Genomic DNA, 27431 nt, shown 5'->3' on the forward strand with positions numbered 1-27431 from the left:
GCTGCAATGTATTGAGCAGCGAGTACTGTCAAGTGGCAGGCGCTCACCTGTGGGCTTGTTAGTGACGGGGTCCTCGTAGTGGCTGTGGTTGCCGACGTACGCGAACTCGTAGTAGTACACCGGGTAGGGGGAGTGACGGCACATCAGGTTGGCCATTCTAAATTATAACAATTTTATGTGGAATAAAACTCCTATAAAATAACAGCCTAATCCTCCAGACTTTTTAGGTCGTGTAGTTGACTTACAGATAGGAGGAAGGTATACAATCATCGGTATTATCTCTTTACTACGGACTATAGTCTTGTTTACACTAACCTGTGTACGGGGAACGCCTCGATGGCGTCACCGTACAGGTTCCCGAGGGCTTTGGCGGTGGCGGTGTCGTTAACCAGCGTCCTGTTCCCGAAGTACTCCTGACGCAGCCTGTTGACCTTCGGCGCGGCGCCTTCCCGCGGGAGTTGCAGCGAGATAGGCGCTATCCGCTCCCACTCCTTGTTCATCCCGTCCAACAACGTCTGATTGTTCAGTATAGCTGAGAAAGTGAATTATGAACATTTACTGTAATTTGACATAACTTTAACAAACAATGATGAGCTCATACGTGGCTATGGATACGCACTGAAAGCTTTCCAGAAGAACTCGTCTGTGGTCTGGCTGATGATGTGCGGTACGGCGTGCATCCTGCCCTTGCGGATGGCCACGGCGGGCTCGATGGCCAGGAACCGCTCCTGACCTACGTTTGGCTCTATTACCGGCCACCAAAGCGCCACCGGATCGAAACCGAACTCCTGTCCACGAAAAAATTTGTGTTATCTTTTAACTAACTACAGCCTAGGTGAAGTCTATTTGACGTTATCATGAATTAATCAGATTCAGCTTACATAGAATCCATTTAAAGAGTCTCCTAGCTCCTTCCACGGCTTTGTTTTGAGGCAGTCGACCATTGCTTTGTTAGGAGACGTGGGGCAGTTGACGAGCTCGGCTTGTCGGCGCGCCAGGGGCAGCAGGTTGGTGGGCGTGGGCACGGGGACCGAGACCGACCCACTCATTGATATTCCTCGGTGGAACAGACCTATGGTATCAGACAAGCGAAAAAGATAAATTATAAGCATACCAATGGATTCAAATAATGTTTCATGTTTATTGTTAGTATAACAAACCTTTAGACATTGGTGAGATCATATGCAGCATGACGCTGATGGAGCCCGCGCTGCAGCCGGCGATGGTGACGAGGTCGGGGTCTCCGCCGAACGCCGCGATGTTGCGCCGCACCCAGCGCAGCGCCGCCACCTGGTCCTTGAACCCGTTGTTGCCCGGCGCCGCCGCGTCGCCCGTGCTCAGGAAACCTGGCACACGACACGCGCCACTCGGCATTACCTCATCAGAGCACAACTTCTCTTAACACCTATACTCGCATTCATTTGTAATGCAAGAACAATGGAGGGTTGTGGAGAGTAGAGGTGTTGTTCCCACTCAATCTGCAAGATGCTCACCTAACGTGCCGAGGCGATAGTTGAGGGTAACGAGAACGATGTCGCGGTCGAGCAGGTAGTGCGGTCCCGCCACGTCGCCGCGGCCAGAAAATGCGTAGAACCCGCCCGCGTGTATATAGACCACCACTGGCAGCAGCTCCTTACTGAAACAAAATAGGAATAACAAACCAATAAAGACCCTCTCCTCCAGACATCTCAAACCTCCTTACCCTCTTTACTGTATTTGGCGTAAATCGCTTACTAAACAGAGACAAGTAAGGATAGGTGGTGTCCACTACCTTATTCTGTACGTGACGTAGGTCGAATAGATTACACGTACCTCTTATGGCTTGGGGTATAGACGTTGATGCGCAGGCAGTCCTCATCCAGGTAGTAGCCGGGCGGCGCGGGAAGGGGGCACGCGGGGCCTTCTTGGGTAGCATCCAATACTCCCTCGTATTTCTCAATCATTTTCGGTGGCTGGTGAATAGATGATTATATTCATATTTCTCAATCAAATATTTACTTACTCCAGCGTTTATAACCTAAAAATAGTCTAAATTACCTGAAATCGAAGTTCACCTACAGGAGGCTCTGCGTACCGCATGCCGCGATAGGCCTCGAAGGCCCGCCCGCGCCGTGTCTGCATCATAGACCCTCGGATAGGGCCCGACGGGGTCGTAGCGATGGGATTTTCACTAGTCCCTACCGACCCCCCTGTAGTCAGTTACCACGAGTAAATAAAAATGCTTTATTTCGGCTTCAAATAAAAATGATTTGATTTTTGTTTCGGACGTAGCCAATATCACTGTCTTATTTATCTAAATCGCTTGAAGTACCTGCATGTGGGGTGTGTGCATGGGCATGTCCGTGGTTGTGTCCGTGGGCTGCCGCTGCGCCGGCGCACGCAAGCGCGCACATCACTAGCACTGCACGTCGGAACATGGCGCGCGTCGTCATTGCAATGGCGAGCGGGACGCGCCTCCACCTTATATACGGCTATATTTTTTAACAATTTTTCCTGGATATTGAGTCGTATTTTTTTTCTTTTGTTATGAGTTTAGATAACGAATTATTACATAATAAATGACATGTGTTAACATTTAGATCAGAAGAAAAACCAAAAGATAAATGACTTGCGAACATTTGTTAAAATTTTTATTATGATATAATTCTCGTTAAGTTTATAAAGTTAAGGTCATAGTGTGATAATACATCCATTTTCTCCTTTATGTGTTCACACATGTTTGTTTTAAGAAGGAAAGTTTAGGAAATATGGCACGGTTAAAACTTAAATAGGACTGCACATAAATAGTTTATTTTTAATAGAATCTGAATTCTGAATTAAAGAATGCATTCTCACACAAGGTTATCTTTCTTCATAAAGGTATACAAACTATCTCATACAGTAACAATAGAAAATAACATTATTTCTGAATATATTATAATACTCGTATATATGTTCGATGTTAGATATGTACTCCGAATGAGGCACAACTCAGTTGTTAAGGATTTACCTCTCACGACGACTTCATTATTTTTAACACAAACTACATCTTACTAATATTATAATTTCGAAAGTTTAGATAGATGTTTGTTCGTTTGTATCCTAAACTGCTGAAAGGATCTCGATGCATGTCAAAGATGTAGAATGTAGTCTGGAAAAACACATTGGCTACCTTTGTTTTTTTTTTTAAATTCAGCCAGCTATAAATCTTAGCATTTTTAACATTGATTATCTGTTTTTAACATTACATTTAATTTAGTTCCTTCCATAATATCTAAAACTTTAAAATAACAGTAGTAAATTTATGCTAGTCTCAAAGTTATTAGTATACCTAGTATTTTATTATCTGTACTCAAAGTAAAATTAAATTCTGTTATTATTTCAAAGTTTCTCAATGTGCATACGTTTTGGATTAATCTTAAATATCATAATTCAACGAAGAATATATATTTTTCCATCAGACCATGTGTAATTGATGTTTTCCAGCTTCATTGTTACTGAGTCATGGGTTGAGAGTTCCAATCCCAGCCACAAAGGTAACCAGAGATGAGTGCAGTAAACTAGGGCTGGCAACCACACAGAAGACAGGCGTAAAGTGGGAGCTATTCCGTGTACAGTCTGATGAGTGTGGTACCGGAGGCTTAATTTTAATCCCTTTCCCTTTCCACCCTTAGGACAAGTATAATCGAATCGAAGTTATCAGTCAGTCTTTGGCTGTTAACGAAAATAAAACTGGATGTTTAACTTAAACGAAGCTGCAGTGGCAACCCTTATGACCTAACCTATGAGCTAGTTACTGTTTTGTTATCCGTCTGTCCTCGTTTAAACAAACAAGTATCTTTCATAACATACACCTATGTTATCATAACATACAGACCAACATTACAATACATCCTATCACCTGGAGACAGTTCTTAGTTCTGTTTGTTTATACATGTACTAATTTAAATACTGTATAAAGTTTTCTAGTTAACGCAGTTTATTAAAGTATTTCTTGCATTTCAAACAAAGGCATTTTGTAGTAATTATGTATAGGAATGTTATCAGTATTGTAACATAAAAAAGGATGTTATTTACTATCTTGTTTGCAGACGATGAGGTACAATTTTCGCATGCGAATACATTTGCCGGGAGCTCAATAGGGCTGTCAATATGTACTGTTTGTATGGAATTGTAGCTAAAATTATTAAATACGTAAAGAGCTCAATGAAACCATAAATGTTTATATAAATACCTTTATTTTGAAATACTGGTCTGTTGATTTTCTAAAATATAACTATGTGAAGAAAAAAGTGTTATGAAATATTGCCCTTAAGACAATTATTTCTATAAGTTTGTGCTTTTTAAATGTTAATTTTTTATACAAAACAACTTTCTAAATAGTTTCTTGCCGCGCTATTTTAATGCCTACTTAATTTGTCTTAAACAGAGCGAAGCAATTTTATCATATCCTAAGATAAAGATAATGACTTGAATTGCAAATGTACAAGGAAAATATTGTTTTGTGGCGGGAAAACCGGCCGACGGCGGCGCGGCGCGCATGCGTCATCCGCCATATTGACAAACACAAACAGACCCACGCCGTCTGACAGATATTGATCAGAGATTCTCAGACGAGTCAAAACTATAATTAATTCCGATACCTGCTTGGTTATTGTAATTATTTAGAAACTATAATCTAAATTAATGAATAAATAAAATCTAGAAAATCACCTGCTTTGCAGATGCTCAAATGACACTTCGCCTTATTATCTCGATCCAACATGAATTTAATAGTTTTGCTCAAAAAGACGAATAATAATGTTTACTTAATCGCCGTGTATAAAGCCATGTATTGCCTTGGCATTCTTACTATAATTGTATTCACTTTTTGGTATGATTTTATTGAGTCCGGAATAACTGCATCTTTACTCAATGTCAAGTGGCATTGCATTCAATTCTGATAAGTACTCATAAATACTTGGAGGGCAATGAAGGTTAATATCACTAGGTCCAAAGCAAACATCATATTTTTCGCTAATTGAGGAAAATTAGAAATTATCATTTTAATGAGTTGGAATCACGTAATATAAGATAACACGAATCACTGTTCTCTCAACTCTATAATCAAGATATGCATCTTTTTATTTAACCTGTTTATAAGTAAGAAAAACATACAGACGAATTGAGTACCTCCTTCTTTTGGGAAGTCGGTCAAAAATTGCCACCAAGGAATGGCTTTGTTCATATTAACAAATATTACCTGGATGATGTTGAACATTCAAAACTTTTAGCATTTACTGCCATCTAGTAGCAAATATTGGTTCAATTTAAATCATTTCTGGTGTTTACCATAGTTGCTAGCTAGATGGCGCTATTCGAAATAAAATCGAGGCAAAAGCAAATACGTGCACGAAAAGATGAAAAAATTTCCAATGCATCTTGATTAACTCTTAAACTCTTGATTAATTAAGTAAAACAACGCGTTATAACATACGTTTTTTTTTGGCTATTAAGAATACCTAGAACTGTGGAATATAAATTTAAATGAATCACAAGTGACGAAGTAATGTGACTGAGCGTGGTTAATACTGTACTGAATCGTAGCCTCATCTTCTAAAACTAGGCCGGATGTTTGGCCGCAGCTCTGTGTGCGGGAGGCGGCTTCTTTATCTAACACTAAACATTGTCGCTAGTCGCTATACAACGTGACTGGGGACAGGGCCGTACTCGCCCCTAGACTACTACTAAACAACATTAGTGACTATATACATTACTAAAAATAGTAATGTAGATTAAATTATCTTTAACCGTCTCTAGATCTATTTTTAAGTCAGGGGTTTTATAAGAGACTAGCTGTTCATCGCGACTTTGTCTGCAAGTGATTTAAAAAACAGCAACCTGTGTTACTCACTGATAACGTAGTTTTAATGGCGCAAGAATTTTTAAAATCGGTCCGGTAGTCTTTGAGTTATTTTAAAACATGCAAAAATGCAAATCTTTTCTTTTTATAATATTAGTGTAGAAACGGGCAAACATTCAGTAGGAACACCAAGGTGATTACCGACGCATAGCGCACATTTTTAAAGGACAGGTCGTATTTGTAAGATGTTTTATAGTTTTTCCGAATGAATGTTAAATATAGGAAGACGTAGAGCTGGTGTGGGGTGTCCGTCCCTGCTCCGGTGCAAAGAGCACGCGCCCCGCGTGTTTACAAACAGTCCAGAGCACGCCGCCGCCGCCGCGCCCTGCGACACAACACACAAACAACACGCCGGCCACAGCTCTAGAGCACTCGCCTCCTCGGCAGCCGACAGCGCCACACGACCAGTGGTACCACATATCATCCCTGTTGCATCGCTAAGGTGAGCCGCATTATATTATTTCTAGCTGCACTGTTGTTTATTAGTCACTAAGGGATGTTCATGTTGTGGGCAAATCGTGATAAATCTAAATAGAGACAACTTAAAGACTCTAGACTCTTTAAACATAAATTAACAATTGTTATACAAAGTATTACAGACTCTAATAAGTGAAATGTTAGAAAAACGGAAATACAATTATTAACAGTAACATAAGCAATAGCTGTAACTTTTTACAAATTGAACTTAACATGTTTACGCCAAACAATTTGCTATAGTCGTTATTCTGTCTAAATTGTTGTAATATCGCACTAAGTTACAGTCCAAGTGCAAATTCTATTGTCATAATTATCATGATAAAGACTTTTTTCAGTTCCAACTGAAGACAACAAACAATAATCTAATTTTTAATATCCATACAATTTCCTTGTTTTGTATAAACCGATCATATGTCAAAAAGATTTACACTTCTTGTAAAAGCTCAGAAGGAATAAATCGCAAGTCGTAACATCAAAGTACTGTGTTGTTGAACTCAAGTCACTATTTTATAGGAAACAATATTAAACTGTACTCGCCTTAAGATCGCTATCAATAATACCGATAAGTTAGTGTGTTTCCTGTTTTGGTTTCAACTAAAAAATTCTGATTGCAGACTCAACATTCATGAAGAGTATCAGCAATTCGTACCCTATGCACGGACACGACTGCACGTAAACATTGAAAGATAAGCCTTCGGTAAGTTGGTAATATTCATTTAACAGTCATAAGTTTATCGATCGATATCGTTCGTTTATCGTTTATCGATAAGAAACCAATGCTCTAAAAAACTGGCTCACTTTCTACAGCCTCGGACCTCTACTGACACTTTAGAGTACATCTGTTACATAGATATTATATTTTGAACGTCTTTGACATCTAACAAAGAGGCGTATCATAACATGCGGCTCGTGTTTAGTAAATTGTTATCCAAATATTTTGACAACATTGTGAACACACAATGAGTTAGGCAAGTATTTAAATGTGTCGAACGCGCCGCCTGACGTAACTGCAGCTTGTCCCGCAGCCGCCGCGCACTCTCTTACACTTATTTTTAATACTAGTACTTAATTGCAGGTAAATCAGAAGCATGCGTGCGCGCGGGGCTCCGGGGGCGCTGCACGCGCTGGCGGTGCTGGCGTGCGCGCTGCTCTGCCGCGGCAAGATCCTGCGCAACAACGCGCTCATGAACCAGATGATGTCGCAGTTCCAGCGCGACAACAGCAACAACCTGTCGCTGGAGCCGGTGGTGGTGCAGGCCAGCCAGGTGGTGCAGGCGGTGCCGGGCGGCGACGGGGGCGCGGGGGGCGCGCGCGTGCTGGCGCTCATGCAGTCCGTGCTCTGCAAGAACTTCCCCAGCATCCCCTGCCGGCTCATCACGCAGGACCGCACGCTCAGCCGACTAATAGAAAAATCAATTCAGCAGATCAATTACAAGAAGCTGTCGCTCGAGAAGACGACGCAGGCCGACAACCGCAGGACCGAGTACCCCCTCATCAACAGCGAGGATCTGTCTAATTTTCTCCAGGTCCAAAACACTGGGTACTTTGACAACGGTCCGGTGAAGCGGAGGCGAAAGAAACAGAAGCTCAAGACGGAGCGAGTGAACTGGTCGAAGGAGAAAGGAAAAAAGTCGAGTAAACAGAACAAGCGCACGTCGGTGTTCGGGCGCAAGAAACTGCGCAAGTTCTACCCGCACAAGGTGAAGTACAAGGACAAGACGCACAGCGCCCAGCTGGAGTTCCGCGGCGAGTACTCGGGCGAGCGGGGCGGCGAGCGGGGCGCGCGGGGGGAGCGCGGCTCGCTGTCGCTGGAGCTGCCGGCGGGCGCGCTGGCGCCGGCGCAGCAGCACTACGCGTACAAGCGCGAGCCCGCAGCGCCGGCGGTGTGGCGCATCGACTACGCCAAGCACGGCGGACCCAGCCTCAACCTGCTCGGCTCGCTCACCAAGACGCAGGGCGGCGGCGGCGGCGGCGGCGCGGGCGGCGGAGACGAGCAGGGCCGCAAGGACGTGCTGCACCCGGACGTCTACATAAAGAAGAACTTCATCAGAAAGAACTCCGAGCTGGTGGACTGAGTGCGGCAACTGGCGATACTTAGACTAAAGGCAAAACGCACCTCTATTGTGTAACAAATACATTTTTAATTAACCTATTTTCGACTTTTATTTTTGAACACCAAAATGAACTTTTATGCTTAAAATGTACTTCAATTGAAATTTCATAAATCTTGCATGATCAAGTATTTAAACTTTGAGATAAATTAGATATAAAAATATAAAGCAAAAAAGTAAACAACTACCATTTGAAAAAAAAATATTATCATTATGATCAATCAATCATCAGACAGAGTGATGAAGCTCTGCGGTCAATGTACGCGGTAAGTAATTAATAACTTCAATTTATTTAGGTCATAACATTACGTACAAAATGTAGTCAAGGGACCTGTTTGTATGTATCTTGCGCTATAAGACATCTCGCTTTTGATCTGTTCCACTGAGTACAAATACAAATTTATTCATTGTCTTACATCGGAATTTTTACCACTAGTGCCATCTAGTATTATAAAGATGAAATAAAAGAAGAGAAAAATGAACTTACATTTTTGGTAGCAACGCCATCTATTGTCCTATAGTAAATTATGTCTTCTGCTAAATGAGTTGTTATAGTGACATCTTGTGACTAGTAGCAATGACAAAAAAAACAAAAAGTTATCGCTGTTCACTACTAGATGGCGCTGTAGGTGGAATCAAATAAATAAACGATTCATCGAATTGTGGAACAAAGACTAACCGAAGGTGAAAATATAACTGTGGAACAGTATTGGATGTTACACTTATACATATTACTTTTAACCATTTACCAATTGTAATTTTGTAACGGTGTTGTACAAATCTCATACAAATTCGGCGATGATTTTAATAAATTTGATGAACTTTTTGAAACAACTGTTTTATTTCTATTTTTCAAATTTCTATGTGCCTCTCACTACTGGAGGTGGTATTTGTCTTGAAATGCCTTTATATATTTACCAGCTGCCTTCACGACGACAGGACTGTCTGCTAGTCTCACGGCAGTTCCGATATGGCTTAGTTATTAGTTAGTTTTGGTATTGCTGAAATTAAATTAATAGTAGAAACATTTAAGATATCTGTTTTTCTGTTTTGATTTATTTAGATTAAAATTTAAGAAAATCCTTTTTGAATAAACCAAAGGCAAAGGTAATGATTTGCTAGATGGATAATTGTTACATCGAAAACAATCGTTTTAGCAAATTCATTGATTTTATTTGTACATCTGTTGTTACTTTTTAATATGATGATTTTTGTTTTATGTATTTAAAAGCTACTATCAAATCTTTAGCCTCAGAATATTGAAGTCAGGCGTGTGAGTTTATTCTCCCCGGCAGCGCGTCGGCACAGCGGCACATTCTGTAAATTATTGTGTTGGTCAGCTTTGTCAATTGTCGCCGGAAGACAAAATGCCGTGGACAAACATGGATAGGATGTAATTTATGTTACGTGACATTAAAACATTGTTATAACACGAATGATTTAAGCTTATAAGAATCATACTATTATTGTAAATTCGAATGTTTAACGAATGGACGTTTTACGTTTGATAGAGTTTATAGTAAACTGCTGAACGGATCTCAATGAAATTTGGCACAGATATAGAGGATAGTTTGGAAGAACACATAGGCTACATAATATAATTTTTGTTTTTTAATTCCACGCAAACGGAGACGTGAACGGAAGCTAGAATTTGACATCATTTGATAAAATAATAATACAAGTGTAATGCGTATTGAATAAATGGTTAATCTTATTTGATAAAAAAATACATTAGGTTTTAGCACAGATACTACAATAGGTACTGAACCTATTAGTAGTAGGTAGTAGGAACGTACAAGTTTTGACTAAGTCATGTCCATACGATGCCTTACGATTGGTAAATCGTTGCGGGGGGTGCGGGAGGTGCGGAGGGTGTTCCTGGCGACTTCCAGACATTTGTCTTGCCCTCGGAACCCTGCGCTAGCAAAAACTGCGTACAGAGAAAATTACACCTCAGCATGCGGACAGCGGAATATAAAGTATTCTGCTCGAATCTGCAAGCAGATGTTTTTGTTGTATACCATCTCTCTCTATCCTTATCCTAGTTTAACTGATATAAGAGATATTAAATAATCTGATTTATGGCCGGTTTCCCAGCTACGCTTAACCATTAGTGTTTATGGTTACATAAATTCATGAAATGTGTTTCTGAACTACGTAACTTAACATAGTTTAATATGACATTAATGAATCGATAGATAACATAATAAATGGAAAATTCAGAAACCCAGCATAGTTTTTCTAATCTGTGTTAATTTAACTTACAACAAAGAAAACGCGAGGAATTCAATATATGAAGTTTAATTGATTAATTTTTGAAAGCAGAAAGTGTCTAATGATAGACTTTGATGTCGAGAGATTGCATCATTTCAAAATAACATAGATAATAATTATGTGAACACTGTTGAAGTAAAGAAAAGAATCATTCTCAAGTCTTTGGGACATGAAGTGCTATATTTTCTGGAGCAGCTGTCAGCAGGAGTCAGCGGGGACGCTACGAGACCGTGATCTCAGTAAGCAGTAGGCAGTAGTAGCGTGGGCGTGTGTTGGGTGCGGATGGCTACAGTGGCAACACTGTTTTAGCCAATGGCGGCGCACGAAGCCTCCCCCCTCCCCCGCTGACGCAACTGTTGCCCGTCGTAGCTTTCACGTAGCCGCACCGTAGCGACATTGCTACAGTGTCTACGCGGGTGGGAGGGCCGCACTCCCTCTACAATCCTCTTCATTTGTTACTTTCAGCGAAGGCTTTGATACGGAGACGCCCATTGTCCATTGTGTTGTGATGCAATGTTGCTATTTGCTGGGTACAATATCTTAATATAAATGCGAAAGTTTAGAACGATAGATGTTTGTTAGAGTTTGTACCATCCACAGCTGAACGGATCTCGATTTAATTTGGCATAGACGTAGAAGATAGTCTTATAGAACATATAGGCTACTCGGTTTAGTTTTTCTTTAATTCTGAGTCGCGGGTGAAAGCTAATCATGTGATATACTTTTACTGAGTATTTATTAGTATAAGTGGGACATCAATCATTATCATAATAGGTCGTATCACGTCCACAAGGGGACAGACAGGAAGGTGACAATAGACCCCAACACCATCTACTTAAATTATATATTCTACACTAATATTGACGTGAAAGTTAGCTTTGGTTTTTACTACTTCTTTTGTATAGTCTCCAAGTATATCAAAACAACAGAAAGTAAATACTTGTTTGTTCGGAGAATCGAAATAGTATGGTTAAAATAAAAACCTATCTACGTAAAAGAAAACGAAATCTAATCTCTCCTTAACTTCATCTGGAAATGTTTTATAACTTGTAGAAAATGAAGAAAGAAACTAATTTGCTTCCGAAGGCGAAGTGCTCCGAGAAAAAACAACTCTACAAGAAGAAAGTGCAAACAGTTTAGCAATTACATCGGGAACAAGGAGCGCTCGGGGCCAGGCGGGGGAGGCCCGGGGGGGGACGCGGGAGAAGTCCGGGGGAAGGGATGGGGGAGAGGACACGGACTATATTCAAATTGCGAACATTTCATTTTAACGCTTTGCGAAGATATGCCGCTACGCTCCCACGGTGCTCGGCCAGGCATGACCGCGCACATCGACAATAAGTATCGATAGACTTCTATTCTAATTTTTCCTGTCCTCCTTTACCTTGATATTTATTAGGCTTGTGCCAGGTTAACATGGCATACTTGGCCAACAACACATGCCCATCACAATGGTCATAGAATAGACATCAGAAGAACCAAACTTAAATGTAAGATGAAATATGTTTGACTCGTCTTAATCTGTTAGTTTGATGATTATTTTTCCGCTTGTATAGTCTGTGGTAGGTGTGAACGTGTGTTGCGTCACGGCGACTGTCTCAATAGAGAATGTCGCGTCGCGTCGCGTCGCCGAGTAGTTATGTTAAAAGCAAACAAAGCATTAATGGATAAAGTAGTTTCTGTTTGTCCACTTTTGTAAGTGACGATACAAAAATGTGGATACCCATTAGATATTCCGTGTTTGATAATTTGTGTAAACATATAGAATAAGAAATCAGTACAATAACCTGTTGAATAAAACGATTACTTAAAACAGAAAACAGTAAATTCATAATAATTCATTAGAAATTACATAGAAAAGACATAAAAATGTTTTTGTTCTTAAAGATATTTATAATATCAGGCAATTACTAAAAAAAGGGATTTGCTTTTAAGAAAGAAATGTTATGTTTCTGTTGTTATCGAAAGTCGCACGATGTCGCTTCCCTAATCCAAGTTGAGACGTTTGCGAAATGTGAACATTTCGCGAATTGATCTCCGCCTGAGGAATTCTCATTTGAGTCGAGACCTCGCTCCCCCCCCACCCCCCGTTCCCCGCACCAAGACCTTCCCTCCCTTAGTAGAGGCACACCTGCCTCCTCCCGCCACTTCACACTGTTCACATAGCACTAACATAAAGCGTTACATTGAAATTAAAGTAACTATGTATTCAATTATGTTTTATTTTTCATGGTTGTTTGACACGTCGCTATAACACGTTAACTTTATGTTATAATATTACTGCAGTTATCGCGATGTGCAATGTTCGTTCTAGTGAACACCGTTATATGTAACTACTATTTTATTTATTCAGTCATTAACTGGACAAGAACATCGCACAATATTACCCTCCTGTCAGTCTGCAAGAGGTGTTAATTAATTACTAACATCCTAATTAATACTACCTCAGATGTCGTCAACTGCAGCGGGGGGTGGCTGGCAGGAACAATGCCGACCCCCGACCCCCTGCGCGTCGCCCCCCGACCACCGCCCCCCGACCGCCGACACCCTGTATAAGCGATCGCTATTAATTTCCGATACGCGCAGACATTCAGTTATACATTAATAATTACACGACACCCGCGCCCCCCGCACCCCCCGCTCGCCCACCGGCACCCGCCGCACCCCCCGCGCCCCCCGCGCCCCCCGGAGGCCGCGCGTCGCCTCTCATTGTAATTTAAATCGAATTCCCGGCGACAAGTAAATTGAAATATTTCAATTCGACCTCCCCTCCTCCCCCCTCCTCCGCCCCCCGCGGCCCGCCGACGCGAGACTCGATTCAATTGGAGTTTCATTTATGGTCGTTGTTATAATATATTGAGAGCAGAGCAGATGTTATAACACATATCCGAGTAGCGGCGGCTTCCACTGATGTATCACATCTCTAGAAGCGTGCACATTTTGAGAACTGAGAAGAGAGTGAAGGCCATTAAACATTGTTTAGTTCAGAACATAATAAGTATCTATGGCATTCTATTTAATGATAGAAGTCTATGGTCGGTGCTGTTATTATGTTATGCCAGTTCTTTAAGACATCGCATATTTAGCTGGAAAATGAATTAGGCTGGTAACGAGTTGGGCAGCTGTCATTGTTGACAGATATCTTTCACATTGTATCCTGATGTGTGTCCTCTTTGTTTAAGGAGAAAAACAAGTCGAACAATTGTATTTATGTTCGAACATTATTATAGTTTTAAACGAAAAAGTTAGTAGAGATACCAAAAACCACGATAGAAATCTTACCCGGCTCACGTCGCCTGCGCCTGCGCGTGCGCATGTCAGTCTAAACCTTGCATCAATTTGTATAAAAAAAGTCTTTCCTTTCTTATATAGGTATGTAGACTATTAAATTGAATGTACAAAAACGTTATCTACGTGTAAGGATTACAATAAGTGAATAATGAACGTACATATTGTTTGTTAAACTGATGTGTGTATTAATTGAGATGTTTTAAATAGATAGGAGCGGAGCGGAGCGCACTGGGGATCTTTTGTGTGTCATACAGAGTGTTATCACACGATTCATCTCGTCGCGTGAAAGCATTAATGAGTCTCTGGCACATAAATGTTCCCACTGACACTGACGGGTCACGCGGCGGGCGACGGGCGACGGGCAGCGGGCGGCGCCGGGCGAGGCCACTAGCGACCCGCCGCTACCGAGAGCCGCGACAAAAGCGAACAATGGACACAAAAAGAGATCGCTAACAAACATAATTGTGTGTTTTTGTGCCTCATTCAATAGCGCTTTGTAATACAAAAACTCGTTCTCCAAAAAGTCACCTTTATAATTTTGTGCGCTCGGCCAATGGCGGGCGGGGGGCGGCGAGCGCGCGCCGCCCATTGGCCCGCGCACTCTACACTTTATATAACCCGCGGATACAAGTGTAGTGCAGTGTAGCGGCTGCGGGGGGCGCGCGGCGGGCGCGGGGGGCGGCGGGCGCGGCGGGAGCGGGACGGCTACAGTGTCTACAGTGTGTCAGCGCGCCCCCCGGTCCGCCGCCCGCCGCCGCCCGCCACCGCCCGCCGCCGCCCGGCTACAGTCGCAACAGGCCCGCTACAGTGGCAGCACGCTCGCAGCCTCCGCAACAGTTGCCGCCGCGTCACCGCACCCGCGAGCCGCGACCTCACAAGTGTCGCAGTCTAAATCTGTAGTGTTGTGATGTGTGCGAGGCGCGCCTGATCGGTCTCCAGCGGACTCTGGTATCGGAGTGGTGCGGTCTGTGCGGATTGAGACGCGGTCTCTGCGGAGTGAGGCGCCATGGAGATGTCCCTGGGCAGCGGTGTGGACGTATCGCAGCTGGTGCAGCACCCGGTGCTGGCCGCTCTGCCGCCCTTCTTCCTGCGCGCCTCAGAGAGATACCAGGTACACACTTCTACAAGAGTTAACATCGGGACATGTTACAACTGTATAGGTGTATTTCCTAAAGTTGTAACTCGAGGTCATTTCGGGAATAATTTAATAAATCGTTACGGTTTACCATAGTTTTCCAATTTGAAAGGAAAACTTAGTTGCTATCACATGTTTGCAATGTTTGTATCAATGAAGTGTTCGTAATTTAACTTCAGTTACCTAATTAGTAAATATATTTATCATTAGTAAAATAGCTTGGTCCAATAACAATTGTTATAAAACATGGCTTATTCATTCTTGTGACAGTGGACACGTACTACGACTGCGACTGGTAACCGCTGTTCAACTGCGCCTTCATAACTTTGAAGGCGCTTTTGTCGTTTGATTTTTAGCACAAGAACAATTTATATTGTAAATGTTAATTTCTGAAATAAAAATATTTATCATAGAAATGAGTAGTTTTAAACCGGAAATAACTTTACAAATAAAAGCAAATGTAACAAGTAATTACTAAAAAGTCAATTTATAACGAGGCATCTATTTTAGATTTACTAACTAGATTTCGCCCGCGAGTCCGTCCGCGTGGAATTAAAATGCAAAAGTTAGTAAGAGCGTACGTATTATTTCAAAATATCCTCTACATTCGTTCCAAATTTCATCGAGATCAGTTTAGTAGTTTAGACTACAAAGACTAACAAACATCCATCTTATCTACATTTTCGCATTTATAATATAATAAGATTGTTTTGCCTAATTTAATTTACCTCAAATATCGATAACAGATTAAAGTTGGAATTCCCGCATTAGAAAGATTTCTCAAATTAAAAGTAAATTCTAACCAACTGAACATGGTTTGTTTTTAAAATCTGAAAATACAGATTTTGAAGAAACATTCCTGCGTCGTAGGGAATGAAAGCTGTAAATAGAAAACTTATAAGGAATTTATATTTATCGATATAAATTCTTTATAAGTTTTTAAGATAGTTATTTCCCACGACTTTGGTAGCGCGGAATAAAAAAAATACTCTTGTTAGGTACTCTCGCACACTAAGCTTTTACGTTCTTGTGAAAATCCCATAATAATCGACCAGGCGTTTCGGAGACTTCTCAAAAAGAAAGTGCGGACAGATTGAAAGACGAACAGAAACTTTTTAAATTAGATTTTAGTCATATGTAAATACAACACGTGAATGGAACACTAGCTTTCGTCTGTGACTCCGTCCGCGTGGAGTTAAAGAAAAAAAGTGAGTATCCTATGTGTTCTTCCAGACTATCGTCTACATCTATGCCATATTTCATCGAAATCCGTTCAGCCATTTAGTCTACAAACTCTAACAAACATCCATCCATCTAAACTTTCGCATTTATTACATTAGTAATATGTTGTTTTTGTATCGATTTTAATTACGGACTCCAATTTTATTAATTGTTCAAATTCAAAGTTATCTCAATAAACATTAAAATATTAAAAAGTATATAAATATACGACTTTAATATTATCGTGGAAGTGTTGTTTTTTACTTTAGAATACGCTTTTTAAAACCTAATCAAAGAATTAATAATATTTATTTCGTGCCATTCTTTAAAGAAGCTGTTTTTTAAAGTAGTTACTTAATGTTACAAAATAACTTTTATGATTTATTTGAACAGTTCCTCCCCAATGTTTTGTTGCTATTTGTAATGTAATTACAGTATACGATAGTTTGTGAGTCGGCGACGTGCGGTGTCGTGTTACATGTCGCGCGGATTGTTATCAAATAATGTAACGAGTATTGTTACATTATATTGTTACAATGAACTTGAAATGTAACACTATAATTACAATGTAACAAAGTAATTAGTGTGCAAAGAGCACTGCTTGCTGAGGTATCAGTTGCCGGTAGCGGAAGGGGCGCGCCGTCGGCCAGTTTTAGACGTATATTAAATTCAAACATGTTTTGTGACATTGTTTAGTTTCTTAGTTAACATTCATTTTTCTAACCTCGATAAAATATTTATAAATCTAAAATTTTATCAAATTATAATAATTAGGCACTAGGTAATTGTTTTTTTTTTAAATGTTGAGTTTTTTTCCGTTTTTTCTTGAACTAGCTGTTGCCCGTGACTTCCTCCACGTAATATTAAGATAAAAAAAGTAGCTTTTAATACGCCCGTTTATGTCAGCTACCTTTCAGTGAAAGTCAAACAAACGCGGCTTGCGGATCGACAAAACATTTTCGTTATCAGCAACGTAAATACATCATCTTACCGCAATCTGGAATTTTTCTTTTGATATTAAACAGACACTCCAATTTTGTATGTAGATAAGAGTTTAACCAAAGACCACACATGATGTTGAGCAATACACATCAAAGAAGTTCAACTTTTTACAAGTTGCCTACAGTATTCTAGACTTCGAGTTACTTGAAAGATAATTTATGTCATCATAATAAATAGTTAAAAGTTAATTTGTCGTTCATTCCCTTTAACAAAGCGCTAGATAACTTGCATTCTACCGGCCGAAGAGGAACAATACGCTTAATACACGGCGCTGTCGACCCGCTTACGATACCCGGATCTAGATTGAGTTTTTAGTAAAGTCTAACACCATAGAATCATAGATAATTTGTATTAAAAATAAAGTCTTTCGTGGTTTGAAGATCGTAGATCGTTGAAGATGGTTTGCTGTGTTATCGTAACGTGGTAGTTGTGTTGTAACTTAGTGTCCGTGTTCCAGAGGACACCGAAGTGCGCGCGGTGCCGCAACCACGGCGTGGTGTCCGCGCTTAAAGGCCACAAGCGCTACTGTCGCTGGCGGGACTGCGTCTGCGCCAAGTGCACGCTCATTGCGGAGCGTCAGCGAGTCATGGCCGCACAGGTAAATGTCACTTAACTCCTGCCACTACTGAACGGTCAGACTGTTGTTGCCGCAGCAGTTAGCAGCAGTTGTCAGTAGTCAGCAGCAGTCGGCGGTAGTGACATGTGAATGCATGTGCAGGTGGCGTTGCGGCGACAGCAGGCCCAGGAGGAGAACGAGGCGCGTGAGCTGAACCTGCTGTACGGCGCCCCCCCGCAGCCCCCCACCGCGCCCCCCGTGCCCCAAGGCGCACACCCGCACCACTACACAGACCTGCCAGACGACTCCCCAGGTTTGCACTACTACCAGCACTATCTTCGTTAAATGATTGTCAGGCATTGATGAACATAAGCGGTAATGAACAGTGCGCGTTGTTTCTAAGACTGACGATGACAGAACGGTTGTAATAGTACCTTGTGATTGTTGTGTGACTGCGATCGTAGTTTTAATCTAACTAACTAGATTTCGTAGACCAATTAATTTGAATATTCTACTTGATGTTGTCCGCCTATAACCAACAATTAAAATCTACAACAAAATCCCGTAGCATTTTGCTTCACTTATTTTCCCGATGGCGGTGAAGTGGGCAATGTAATTAAAATCTAACGAGCGGTGAGTTCTGCTGTTTACATTGTGCAACCATCGCCCCCGGCGCTGCCGCAAATCTCAAGTCAATAGAAAAAAAAAGCTTTCTAAATTCTCCCTTCGATAAAAATCTATCAATAAATCGAGGACGGGCGTAAGAATAACGAAAATTTAATTGCCGTTGTATTGTTTTGGCAAACGGCACTCACCTCTCTATACTGTTTCTTATTTTCAATATAAACTAATGTATATTCATCGCCCGTCGGGTAAATAGTAAATACCTACGAAGTTTGCGTTTCCCTACCGTCTCCTTTGTAGCACAAACTACTCCATTAATATTGCGACACATGTCAATGTGGTCATTATTCGAATAAAAACCACTTGAAGTTAATATTCAAGGTTTCAAATTTCAACGCATACAAAACGATTCTTGGAATTTGATACGTCACTCGTCAGTGAGCGGTTTTTGTAGTTTTTAGGAAATCAAACGATCGAGGACGAGGACACCGATCAAAGAACACACGCAAATTACGCGCCTGTCGCAGAATTGGGAAAAACATCTTTAGTAATATTATCGTGTTTAAGCTGCAACGTCTCCTGTGGGCGATGAGCCTCGAGTTCGAGCCTAGTTGTTGCCTTCTTTAGCCAAATATTGACGACATACAAAAACAACAGCGCACAGCGTCGGTGGAAGGCTGGGGTGCCTCTTGGAGGCATTGGTCGGGCGTGAGGCGCCTCGCCCCGTGCTTCTACCAGGCATTGTATACCTCAGCACCCGTCGCCTCGCTTGTTATAAAGTTTCAAGTCCGATCGGAATTTCAAGTCCAATTAATTTGTTCGTTTAGCGCCGCGTAAATAGCGACACTTGTTTGTTAACGCGACGCAAGAGCGGACAGAAACGTTTCAGGTCTCCGTCGATATTTCTACCTTATTCTGCAGTTTATATTTCTGCAACACACCTACACTGTGCCTACACTGTGTCTACTGCGTTGCGCCGCTCAATAAAAGGAGTTATACAAACGTTGTTAAATTGTACGTCTGTATACGTCGTGTTTGCGTTTATACAATTAAGTTTAGCGTCGAGCGAGTTTCTTAGCAAAAGTCTACATCGCGCGTAGACAAAGCGGCGTCTACTTACGGTATAAAGGTGTGGGCATAAACAAAACGAGTTGGCGCACAGAAAAAAGCTACAGAGTGCACAAGAGCAGGGCTGTGTGCTCGCACCCGCGCCGCCCTCGCCGCGCCTCGCTGCCTCGCCGCCTCGCCACCGCCTCGCCACCGCCTCGCCACCGCAACATGATGAATACACGAGTTATCGCTTTTACTAAACAATCAAAACCGCCAATCAGAGCTCAATACATGGACAATATTCACCAAAATTGAACGCCCACGTATACTCGTAGCACTGCTACGATTTTTCTGTTTTATTTCTATCTCATGACGACTAAATTGTATTGAGGCGTATTTGTGTGTCGTGTCGGTGTCGTGTCGCAGCCGAGTTGGCGTCGTGTCGTAGTAAGGAAGCGGGCCTCCGCTGGCTACAGTCGGGGCCGGGGCTGGGGCGCGGTAATTGCCGACGCGCGGCCGCGGCGCAGGTTAATTCACAAGTTAAGACTGTAATACATTTAACCGACTAATGGGCGCCGCGCTCAATTAATTAAGAGAAAGCCCCCACACTCGGGGAAATGTTCAGACATTTTTTATTTCTTTGCTTTTCGGCTGTTTTTAGCTTTTGAACGTGTTTAAGTTGAAAGAGTCGCCGAGCCGGCAACGTGACGCGCGCTGAGCTCCCGAGCGGCTCAGTGAGCTAGACGCATCGCTGCTCCTAACAACACAAGTATTGTGTCGGAAACTAAAATAAATACAACAAAATTATATGTGTTATCCAATTACACGATTGATAGTTTCTGATACTTTTTGATAGTTTATATTTCAAATAGGTATTGAAAATGCATTTTAATAATGCAAGTCGAAGCAGACTAATAGTTACCGAAAAGTTCACAAACGAGATCGATGTCGTTTTCCTCTTTTTAACGCTGACACAATCTCAACTACTTCGGGGAAAATATGAAGATACAAAATCAGATCTGAAAACATCGCCGTGTCGGAGTTCTTGTCTGACTGATATCATTTTCAGAAGTTTTTCTTACATAAGCGTAACATAATTAAATATTAGTGAATTAGTTTTAATTCGTAAGTGAGCAATATAAACAGTCTACAAAGCTGAAGCAGGCAAGTGTCGGGGGTGCGGGGGTGCGGGGGAGAGAGTGTTGAGTTGACACCCCGGTAGCAAAACGTTGCTCTCACTTTAATGTAGTAATACAAGCAGATGGAGCCCTTTCCCTCTGAAGAGGTTACAAGCTCGGCTGACGACGGCTGACGTTACCGACGCCGCGTTACCTCACCTCGCGTCGTCTCCTCTCAACTTTGCGCCACGCTATTAATAATTTATCGTTTAATTTTAAAAAGTAGCGCTAAAGGTATGTAGTTCAGTTCGTCAGCTCCTGTAGTTACATTACGTTACAAGTCGTGAACTGATGATTTAGTTGTTGAGCCGCAGCTCAACGGATCAATGCTATGTGAGCTGATTCTTTGAATTAGTTTAGAGTGCAGTACACTTTTCATTCGTTTTATCTAAATACTTATTTCATCGTCGTAGCACTTTATTCGTAGCTCATTCTGTAGCAAGGCTCGTGTCTTCAGCCACATTACATGCGCACATAAAATGTGTCCCTCGTCCGATATGAAGCGATATGAAGTGACACCGCCGCATTGTCGCCGACATTATTGCAAGAATGTGACCGCCCGCCCTCCCCGCCGCGCCCCTACCTCCCCGCCGCCCCTGCTGCGACACCGCCTAAGTCATGCACTGAACACGGATTCAATATTTAAAATCATTTACATAAAGGAGCACTAGAGTATCATAGCAGTGCGTGAACAACATTAGTAGTAGTCTGTAAATAGTAACCAAATTTTACTGCAGACATTTATAACATTGGTTTTATTATGATCATCTTACTAAAGTTACTTATAAATTCAAAAGTGTTGATGGGTAATTTTTTATCAACACGTAATTTAAGATCGGCTGAACGAAACTGGATATGCACCAGAAATAGATTACAGTCTATAATACGAGGACGGCGTCACGGCTGACAACTATTTTGTCATACTTATATGATAAGCTAGTTATACGCTAAACCGCTCGCTCCTATGACCTGGGCGCAGGCAGCGAGTAGATATTGTTTCGTGCCGGCACGCGCCGCCGCCCGTCGGGTGGATATAGTGATAGCTTCCGGAGATATTCCGCCCAAGCGACCCACAAATGACCTGCTAACTGCCCACTGCCGCCTTACTCGGCTCACTGTTTATGATCATTGCATTTAGTTTGCAGTTGTATCAGCGAATATAATGTGAAAACAGTGCCAAGACATGGCACAAACGTGTGCCAAAACATTTCTTACACGGTCTCTTACTTATTTGTCATATTTTATGTGTAATTTTTAGCACACCACCGGCTTGATAATTGTACATTTCATACTAGTTAATGCAATACTTTATAAAAATGGGGAAGTTGTAATACAATTTTCAAATTCATTTGTACACAATGTACTGCACAAATTAATCTCATGGTTGTTCCGGTTGTCGCGTACTCGTATGTTTACGACGTAAAGTGTCACAACTGAGTGACCTCGCTATGACGTCAGCGGGTAACGGGCACGTTATAATATCATATCTGTCTGTTAAATTGATGGCTTTGTATTTATGATGTGAGGGCTCACGAGGGCTTGCGAGGGCTCGGGAGGCATTGGGAGGGACAGCGCACGCGGCGCGTGTCTTCTGCCACTTGCGGCTTGCTCACCGCTCTCTGTGGCCACTTGTGACACTTCAATTAATTACATTTTACAATTCAATAACTTTTATTAAATACGACTTCACCCGAATTAAAAATATAACTTTGTTACTGATAACGTATCTTTTTATTAGTGAAAGATTTTTTTTAAATCGTGAAGAGTTATTTCAATACATACAAAAATATAAATCTTTCATTTTTGTAATATTTTTATAGATTTCTCAAAGAAACAATTTTGTACTGCACATACGCAAATTTCACACAACATACGCAATATTGACAAAGAAATCGTTTACAATTTATACGTAAATTCGATGACGGAGCAAAAACCTCTCCAATAGTTGACTACACTTGTAGCTAACAATGAGAGGCCACCAGCCTCAGCTGTGGCTGCTGAGCTGCTCGGCCACTGAACACCGACATTTATGTTATTAAACCTCTGTACACATTTTTGATCTCGTTCCTTTAAACATCTCAGGATCGAGTGCGCCATCAAACCACTCGAGCTATCTCATCTCTTTCCCTCGTTTAAGGAATCACTACTCGCGTCTCTCTCGCACGAATCGGATACCATTTATGTGTAAAGTGGGCTCTCGTGTGTACGTGCGTCTCACTCGCACTCGAGGGCAAACGTATCCGGCATCTCGTGTCCACTTAAGGTCAGCGTAGGATGCGACCTCACTTTTCATTGTATAAAATGGTATAACGAAGTTCTCGCGACTCAATGGAACATTTGAAGGGTTGAGTCGAGTTCTGTCGATGCGATGCGAAACGTTTTTAGAATCACATTTCGAGTTCTAGTTTTGCTCTCGTTTTAAATTTAATTACCGAACGGCTAGAATATTTTTTCGTGTTGTTTTTTTCAGTAAATTTTCATGTCGGCTATGGCTGAATTTTATTTTAATGTCGATCAAGTATTTCCTTTCATTAAAATCTTTAAAACTACGAACTAATAAAAGTTAAAAATATAAACATTACAAGCTATCCCAACTTATTTGGGACAACTAGCTATTAAACGCCCATTAATCTTTACTTACTAAAACAAAATGTAACTTGTTGATGTTATCTATTTCATAATTGTTGATAAACACAAAAACACTTGAAGTTGTTAAGCATATCATTCAAGGTACTTGTGGAAACAAATTGTTATTTCCAAAATACTCAAATTACAATAGAAGAAGGGGGTTTGGGATGCCCTCCCCCCAGGAGGTTGAAGAGTTGTTTGGATCATTTCGATATAACGAGATGTTTCTAAACAAATTGTGCTTTTGTGTGTGCGAGTGCGAGTGCGAGTGCGAGAGGCAATTGAATACTTTTTACCCGACATTTGACCACAGTTTATAGAAATCACTACGAGAATTCGACGTAACCCTGTCGATATCATTTATATCAACCTCTTGCCCTTCGATTATCAACTTTAACGTGTCGGTGTAACATTGAAAATGGTTTGCAATTTATGTTATTAATTTTATTGACATGGTCATTGAGTTCAGAGTCGTGTTGTGTAGGACATAAGGTATATAACAGTTTGTGTGCTCGTGTGTATACGTGAAGAGCCCTCGTGGCAGTCGGGCGGGCGAGGTAATGGCTCAGTAATCGAAGCAGGACTCGATGTTGAGATCTGCGTTTGATATGTGCACGAGGAGATAAAGATACTGGAAGTGGCCACGACCAGCGAGACCTGATACCGCGGCTCGCGGCGATTGCACCGTTGCGTTAATTCTTCTTGTCTATTCAAATAATATACTAATTGTTTTAGAACTAATGTGTTTTGGTTTAATAGACGTCTTGGAAACCTAAGATGAACACAAATGATTACATGGATATATCAAAAGGGACATTGTTTATTTTTTGTACATGTCTCTTCCAGTATTCAGTTTGTTTTCCCCTTTTTATTTGTGAAAGTGATACATGTTGGTACTCGTCTCCCGGCACCGGCGGCGTAACGCGAGCCTCCGTGTCTTGTAAGATTTCTCAAATTTTTATTAAAACGGCGAGATTGTGAGTGCGCGGGGATTTTTTATTGGCATTGATTAGTTGCGGTGTCGGATGTCGCGAAGTCCTGCCGCTGCGCCGCCTTCGGCTGGGGCTGCGATGTTGTCTTTGCGTCTACACATCTCCCCCACTCAAGTAGCTTTTTTATAAAAACAAATAACGCTCGTTACTTATACGGATATATTTTGATCCCTCCAGTTTTGTTTCCGGATTTCGTATCTGTCTTCATATCTAACTAATATGATGTTCCTGATACCTATGTCGTTGTTGTCGGGGGCCGCGTGACATGACAGGCGGCCACTTGTCACCCTCGTGATTAATTACGGTTTAGTGATTGAACACTTAATTGATTGTCTCTTCACTTAAACACATTATACACGGAGGTGGCCCTGGTAGACTGTCGTAGTTTTTTTAAGTATACTGTGTCAAAAATAATAATTGCATGTTTATGTGCATGAAACGTAGATGCCAAATCTAAATAGATCATTGAACAGACTAATGTATAGAATTTGGGTTAAGATATTTTCTCCGTTATACAAATGTAATGTGAAATGAACATTTCCAGCTAATGAAAATTTTCATCCGATTGGAATATGAATTTTCCGAACTGAAGAATACAATTAGATTTAGTCGGACAGGCGGTGTGTGGCGCCCTCTGCCGGGCTATTGAGCCAATCTACAGAACAATTGCACCTCCTACAATGTAAAGCAGAACAAAAGTGCGTGTTCGGGCGCCGGCGGCTCGCCAACAGAATACAAATAAATAAATTAATAACAAGTCGGTGCGTCCCTTCCCCCGCCCTCCCCCGCACACCCGCCCCTCACCCCCGCGCGCGCCAAATTAATTTGTTTGCTCCGCTAATCCCTTCCAATAGATCAATGAGTGGGTTCAAAAATTAATATAACGTCGCTGCGGCACGCACCGGCCGCCAACCCTACTGCTGCTCCCGACACCTATTATTTAGTAATCTATCTGACAACCGATCTGTGACCATATTTCGAAAGCTGTAAAGTTTAAATTCAATTAAAGTCTCGTTTTAAACTCTGCGTAGCGCCGTAACTTTGAATCGACGGGTGGTAACAATAAAAGCAATTGTTAGGCTATTTCATTATTGAATTAATTCGGTCCGCGTTGAGGGCTTACGCGGAGGTAGTAGTGTCGAGTTTCGTGTGCAGTGGGAACGCAGCGAGCTACAAGCTGTGTGCGGGGTTACGCATTCGATTGAGGAATTAGTATTCTATTGCAATGCAATCATACGACCCCTGGCTCACAGGGCTGTCACTCGATAGCTGAAATTATTGCTGTGGAAATAGATTTATTAAAAATCTATTAAATCCGTTTCTAATAGTTCCTCGTGAATTTGGTACGAGTAATGCGTTCTGGAATTATGTACAAAAGATTTGCATTTTCATATTGTTTTAGAATCACTTGCTTCGGTTGTTACTTCAAATTAAAAACGAGTTTTGTTTAGTTTTTGGAATAAGAACTAGTTCGCATTGAGCTTTTACTTCAATTTTGTAATACTTCATAACTACAATTGTTTTCATTTTTCTATACTTCACATGTTAATTTCAAAAGCAATAAAAAGTCAAATTAACCCCGTAAAATAGTTTTTTTATAAATGAAATCCCAATTATTGATACAACTCTAATGTTTATATACTTCAATTCAGTACAAAAGGCACTACATATTATAATTGTATATTGTTGTAGGTAATTTGTCAACCCTGTATTATTGTCGGTGTGAATGTCTGAGGCGAGTGCGTTTAGCGCGGGAGAGGGGCGGGGGGCGACAGGGGGCGCTATTGTCCGCGGCGGGGCAGGGGCGGGGGAGGTGCGGGGGAGGGGAGCACACGCGCCGCGCCGCGGCTTTGTCCGCGCTGTAATCAACTTTGCTAAATATCTTGCGAGTGTGAGCCCGCTCGCTGCAGCCGCGGGGGACTGTATTAACCTATTGTCAATTTGTTTATATCCATCTAATAATAAGTACGTTTTATTGCATAACAATTACAATAATAAATAAACGTATGAGTCCCCAATTGAGGTTCACTGTTGACGTTGCTCTTTACATCATAAGTGGTTATTGAAGTTTGAACAATGTTTCTATCATTTGTTGTAATCCAAATTTAATTTAACTACCAAGCGCAGATTCCTGCTGCATGAATTAACTCTGCGTTCATTCGCCGACACTGGCCAGCGACGGCGAATGTACAACTGCAGTAAAAAACCCTTCTAATGGTTACCTTTGTTTTAACGGTTGTTTTTGTTATTCGATGACGCACTGCATCAAACGCGGCAAAGCAATCGGAATTCAATAGAGAACAAAAAGGAACAGAGTGCGCTCCGCTCGGAGCAGCACCGGCCGCGGGGCGCTGCCAGTGGACAGCGGAGTTTGGTTTCGAGAGCCCGACCGAGGACGCTCGTGTTGCTTTTCTTTTTATTGTGCTTTTACAGTTAACATGGCCCTAGTTCTCTCGCTAATACGTCCATATGCAAGTTCCGCACACTGATATTTTGTCTAAATTTAATCGTGTCGATAAATCGAATTACAAATGTGTATTCTTGGCAACATACTAAAGGTTATTAGCGTTTTAATTTTTTACAACTATTATAAACGCTGCGATCTCGTTAACAGAAAAAGAATTCAATAGCCGCCCCGGGAGTGTAATTATCGCGGAGAGGGTGCGGAGGCGCGGGAGGGCGCGAGGGGGCGCGCGGGAGGGCGGGTTGCTTTGTATCGCGTAAATAACCGGCTCGTTTGTAGCCACAGTTAAATAGCGAAGCGTCGGCTAATTAGCCGTTAACTGCCCCTCGCCCGTTCACTTATAATTAAGAGTTTTAGCGTGCCGCCACTCCACCTCCTTCTGTACTCCGCTGCACCTCCCCCCGCACCTCTCCCCGCTCCGCTTGTGTCCGCACACTGATTTGTTTTTGTTTCTCTCGAGTGCTTCCATATTTTTAATTAAATTGTTTATTAATTATTCTCCGACCGTTTTTACTTCCTATACTTTTTGTTCTCAGCACGTTCATAA

The 27431-nt window shown here is 41.6% G+C and overlaps 3 protein-coding genes across 3 annotated transcripts in view; 2 read left to right on the top strand and 1 right to left on the bottom strand.

Annotated features, from left to right (window-relative positions):
* LOC106110771 (esterase FE4-like) overlaps nt 1-2452 on the bottom strand; it is a 3099-nt gene extending 647 nt beyond the window's left edge. Inside the window, exons 1-9 of the mRNA XM_013292677.1 lie at nt 2312-2452; nt 2038-2189; nt 1813-1952; nt 1494-1636; nt 1161-1346; nt 882-1072; nt 620-788; nt 316-532; nt 5-157 (exon numbers count right to left, since the gene is read on the bottom strand). Coding sequence (XP_013148131.1) covers nt 5-157; nt 316-532; nt 620-788; nt 882-1072; nt 1161-1346; nt 1494-1636; nt 1813-1952; nt 2038-2189; nt 2312-2432 — 1472 coding nt within the window. The 5' untranslated portion in view covers nt 2433-2452. The remainder of the gene's footprint in view (nt 1-4; nt 158-315; nt 533-619; nt 789-881; nt 1073-1160; nt 1347-1493; nt 1637-1812; nt 1953-2037; nt 2190-2311) is intronic.
* A 3753-nt stretch (nt 2453-6205) lies between these two features.
* On the top strand, nt 6206-8466 carry LOC106110868. Its single transcript, XM_013292816.1, has 3 exons — nt 6206-6323; nt 6973-7055; nt 7434-8466. The coding sequence occupies exon 3, from the start codon at nt 7447-7449 to the stop codon at nt 8431-8433; it is 987 nt and encodes a 328-aa protein (XP_013148270.1). The 5' UTR covers nt 6206-6323; nt 6973-7055; nt 7434-7446; the 3' UTR covers nt 8434-8466.
* A 6385-nt stretch (nt 8467-14851) lies between these two features.
* On the top strand, nt 14852-18293 carry LOC106110780 (doublesex- and mab-3-related transcription factor A2-like). Its single transcript, XM_013292688.1, has 3 exons — nt 14852-15145; nt 17850-17990; nt 18111-18293. The coding sequence occupies exons 1-3, from the start codon at nt 15041-15043 to the stop codon at nt 18291-18293; spliced, it is 429 nt and encodes a 142-aa protein (XP_013148142.1). The 5' UTR covers nt 14852-15040.
* Nucleotides 18294-27431: the final 9138 nt, after the last annotated feature.

The sequence above is a fragment of the Papilio polytes genome, unplaced genomic scaffold, assembly GCF_000836215.1.
Source record: "Papilio polytes unplaced genomic scaffold, Ppol_1.0 DF824393.1, whole genome shotgun sequence".
NCBI classification, from domain to species: Eukaryota; Metazoa; Arthropoda; class Insecta; order Lepidoptera; family Papilionidae; genus Papilio; species Papilio polytes.

What these genes read in the sequence shown, in the direction of transcription:
- LOC106110780 (XM_013292688.1), top strand. Translation starts at nt 15,041, where the DNA reads ATGGAGATGTCCCTGGGCAGCGGTGTGGACGTATCGCAGCTGGTGCAG. An exon ending in GCGCCTCAGAGAGATACCAG is followed by an intron (nt 15,146 to 17,849) that starts GTACACACTTCT and finishes TCCGTGTTCCAG; the next exon opens with AGGACACCGAAGTGCGCGCG. An exon ending in AGCGAGTCATGGCCGCACAG is followed by an intron (nt 17,991 to 18,110) that starts GTAAATGTCACT and finishes ATGCATGTGCAG; the next exon opens with GTGGCGTTGCGGCGACAGCA.
- LOC106110868 (XM_013292816.1), top strand. Translation starts at nt 7,447, where the DNA reads ATGCGTGCGCGCGGGGCTCCGGGGGCGCTGCACGCGCTGGCGGTGCTG.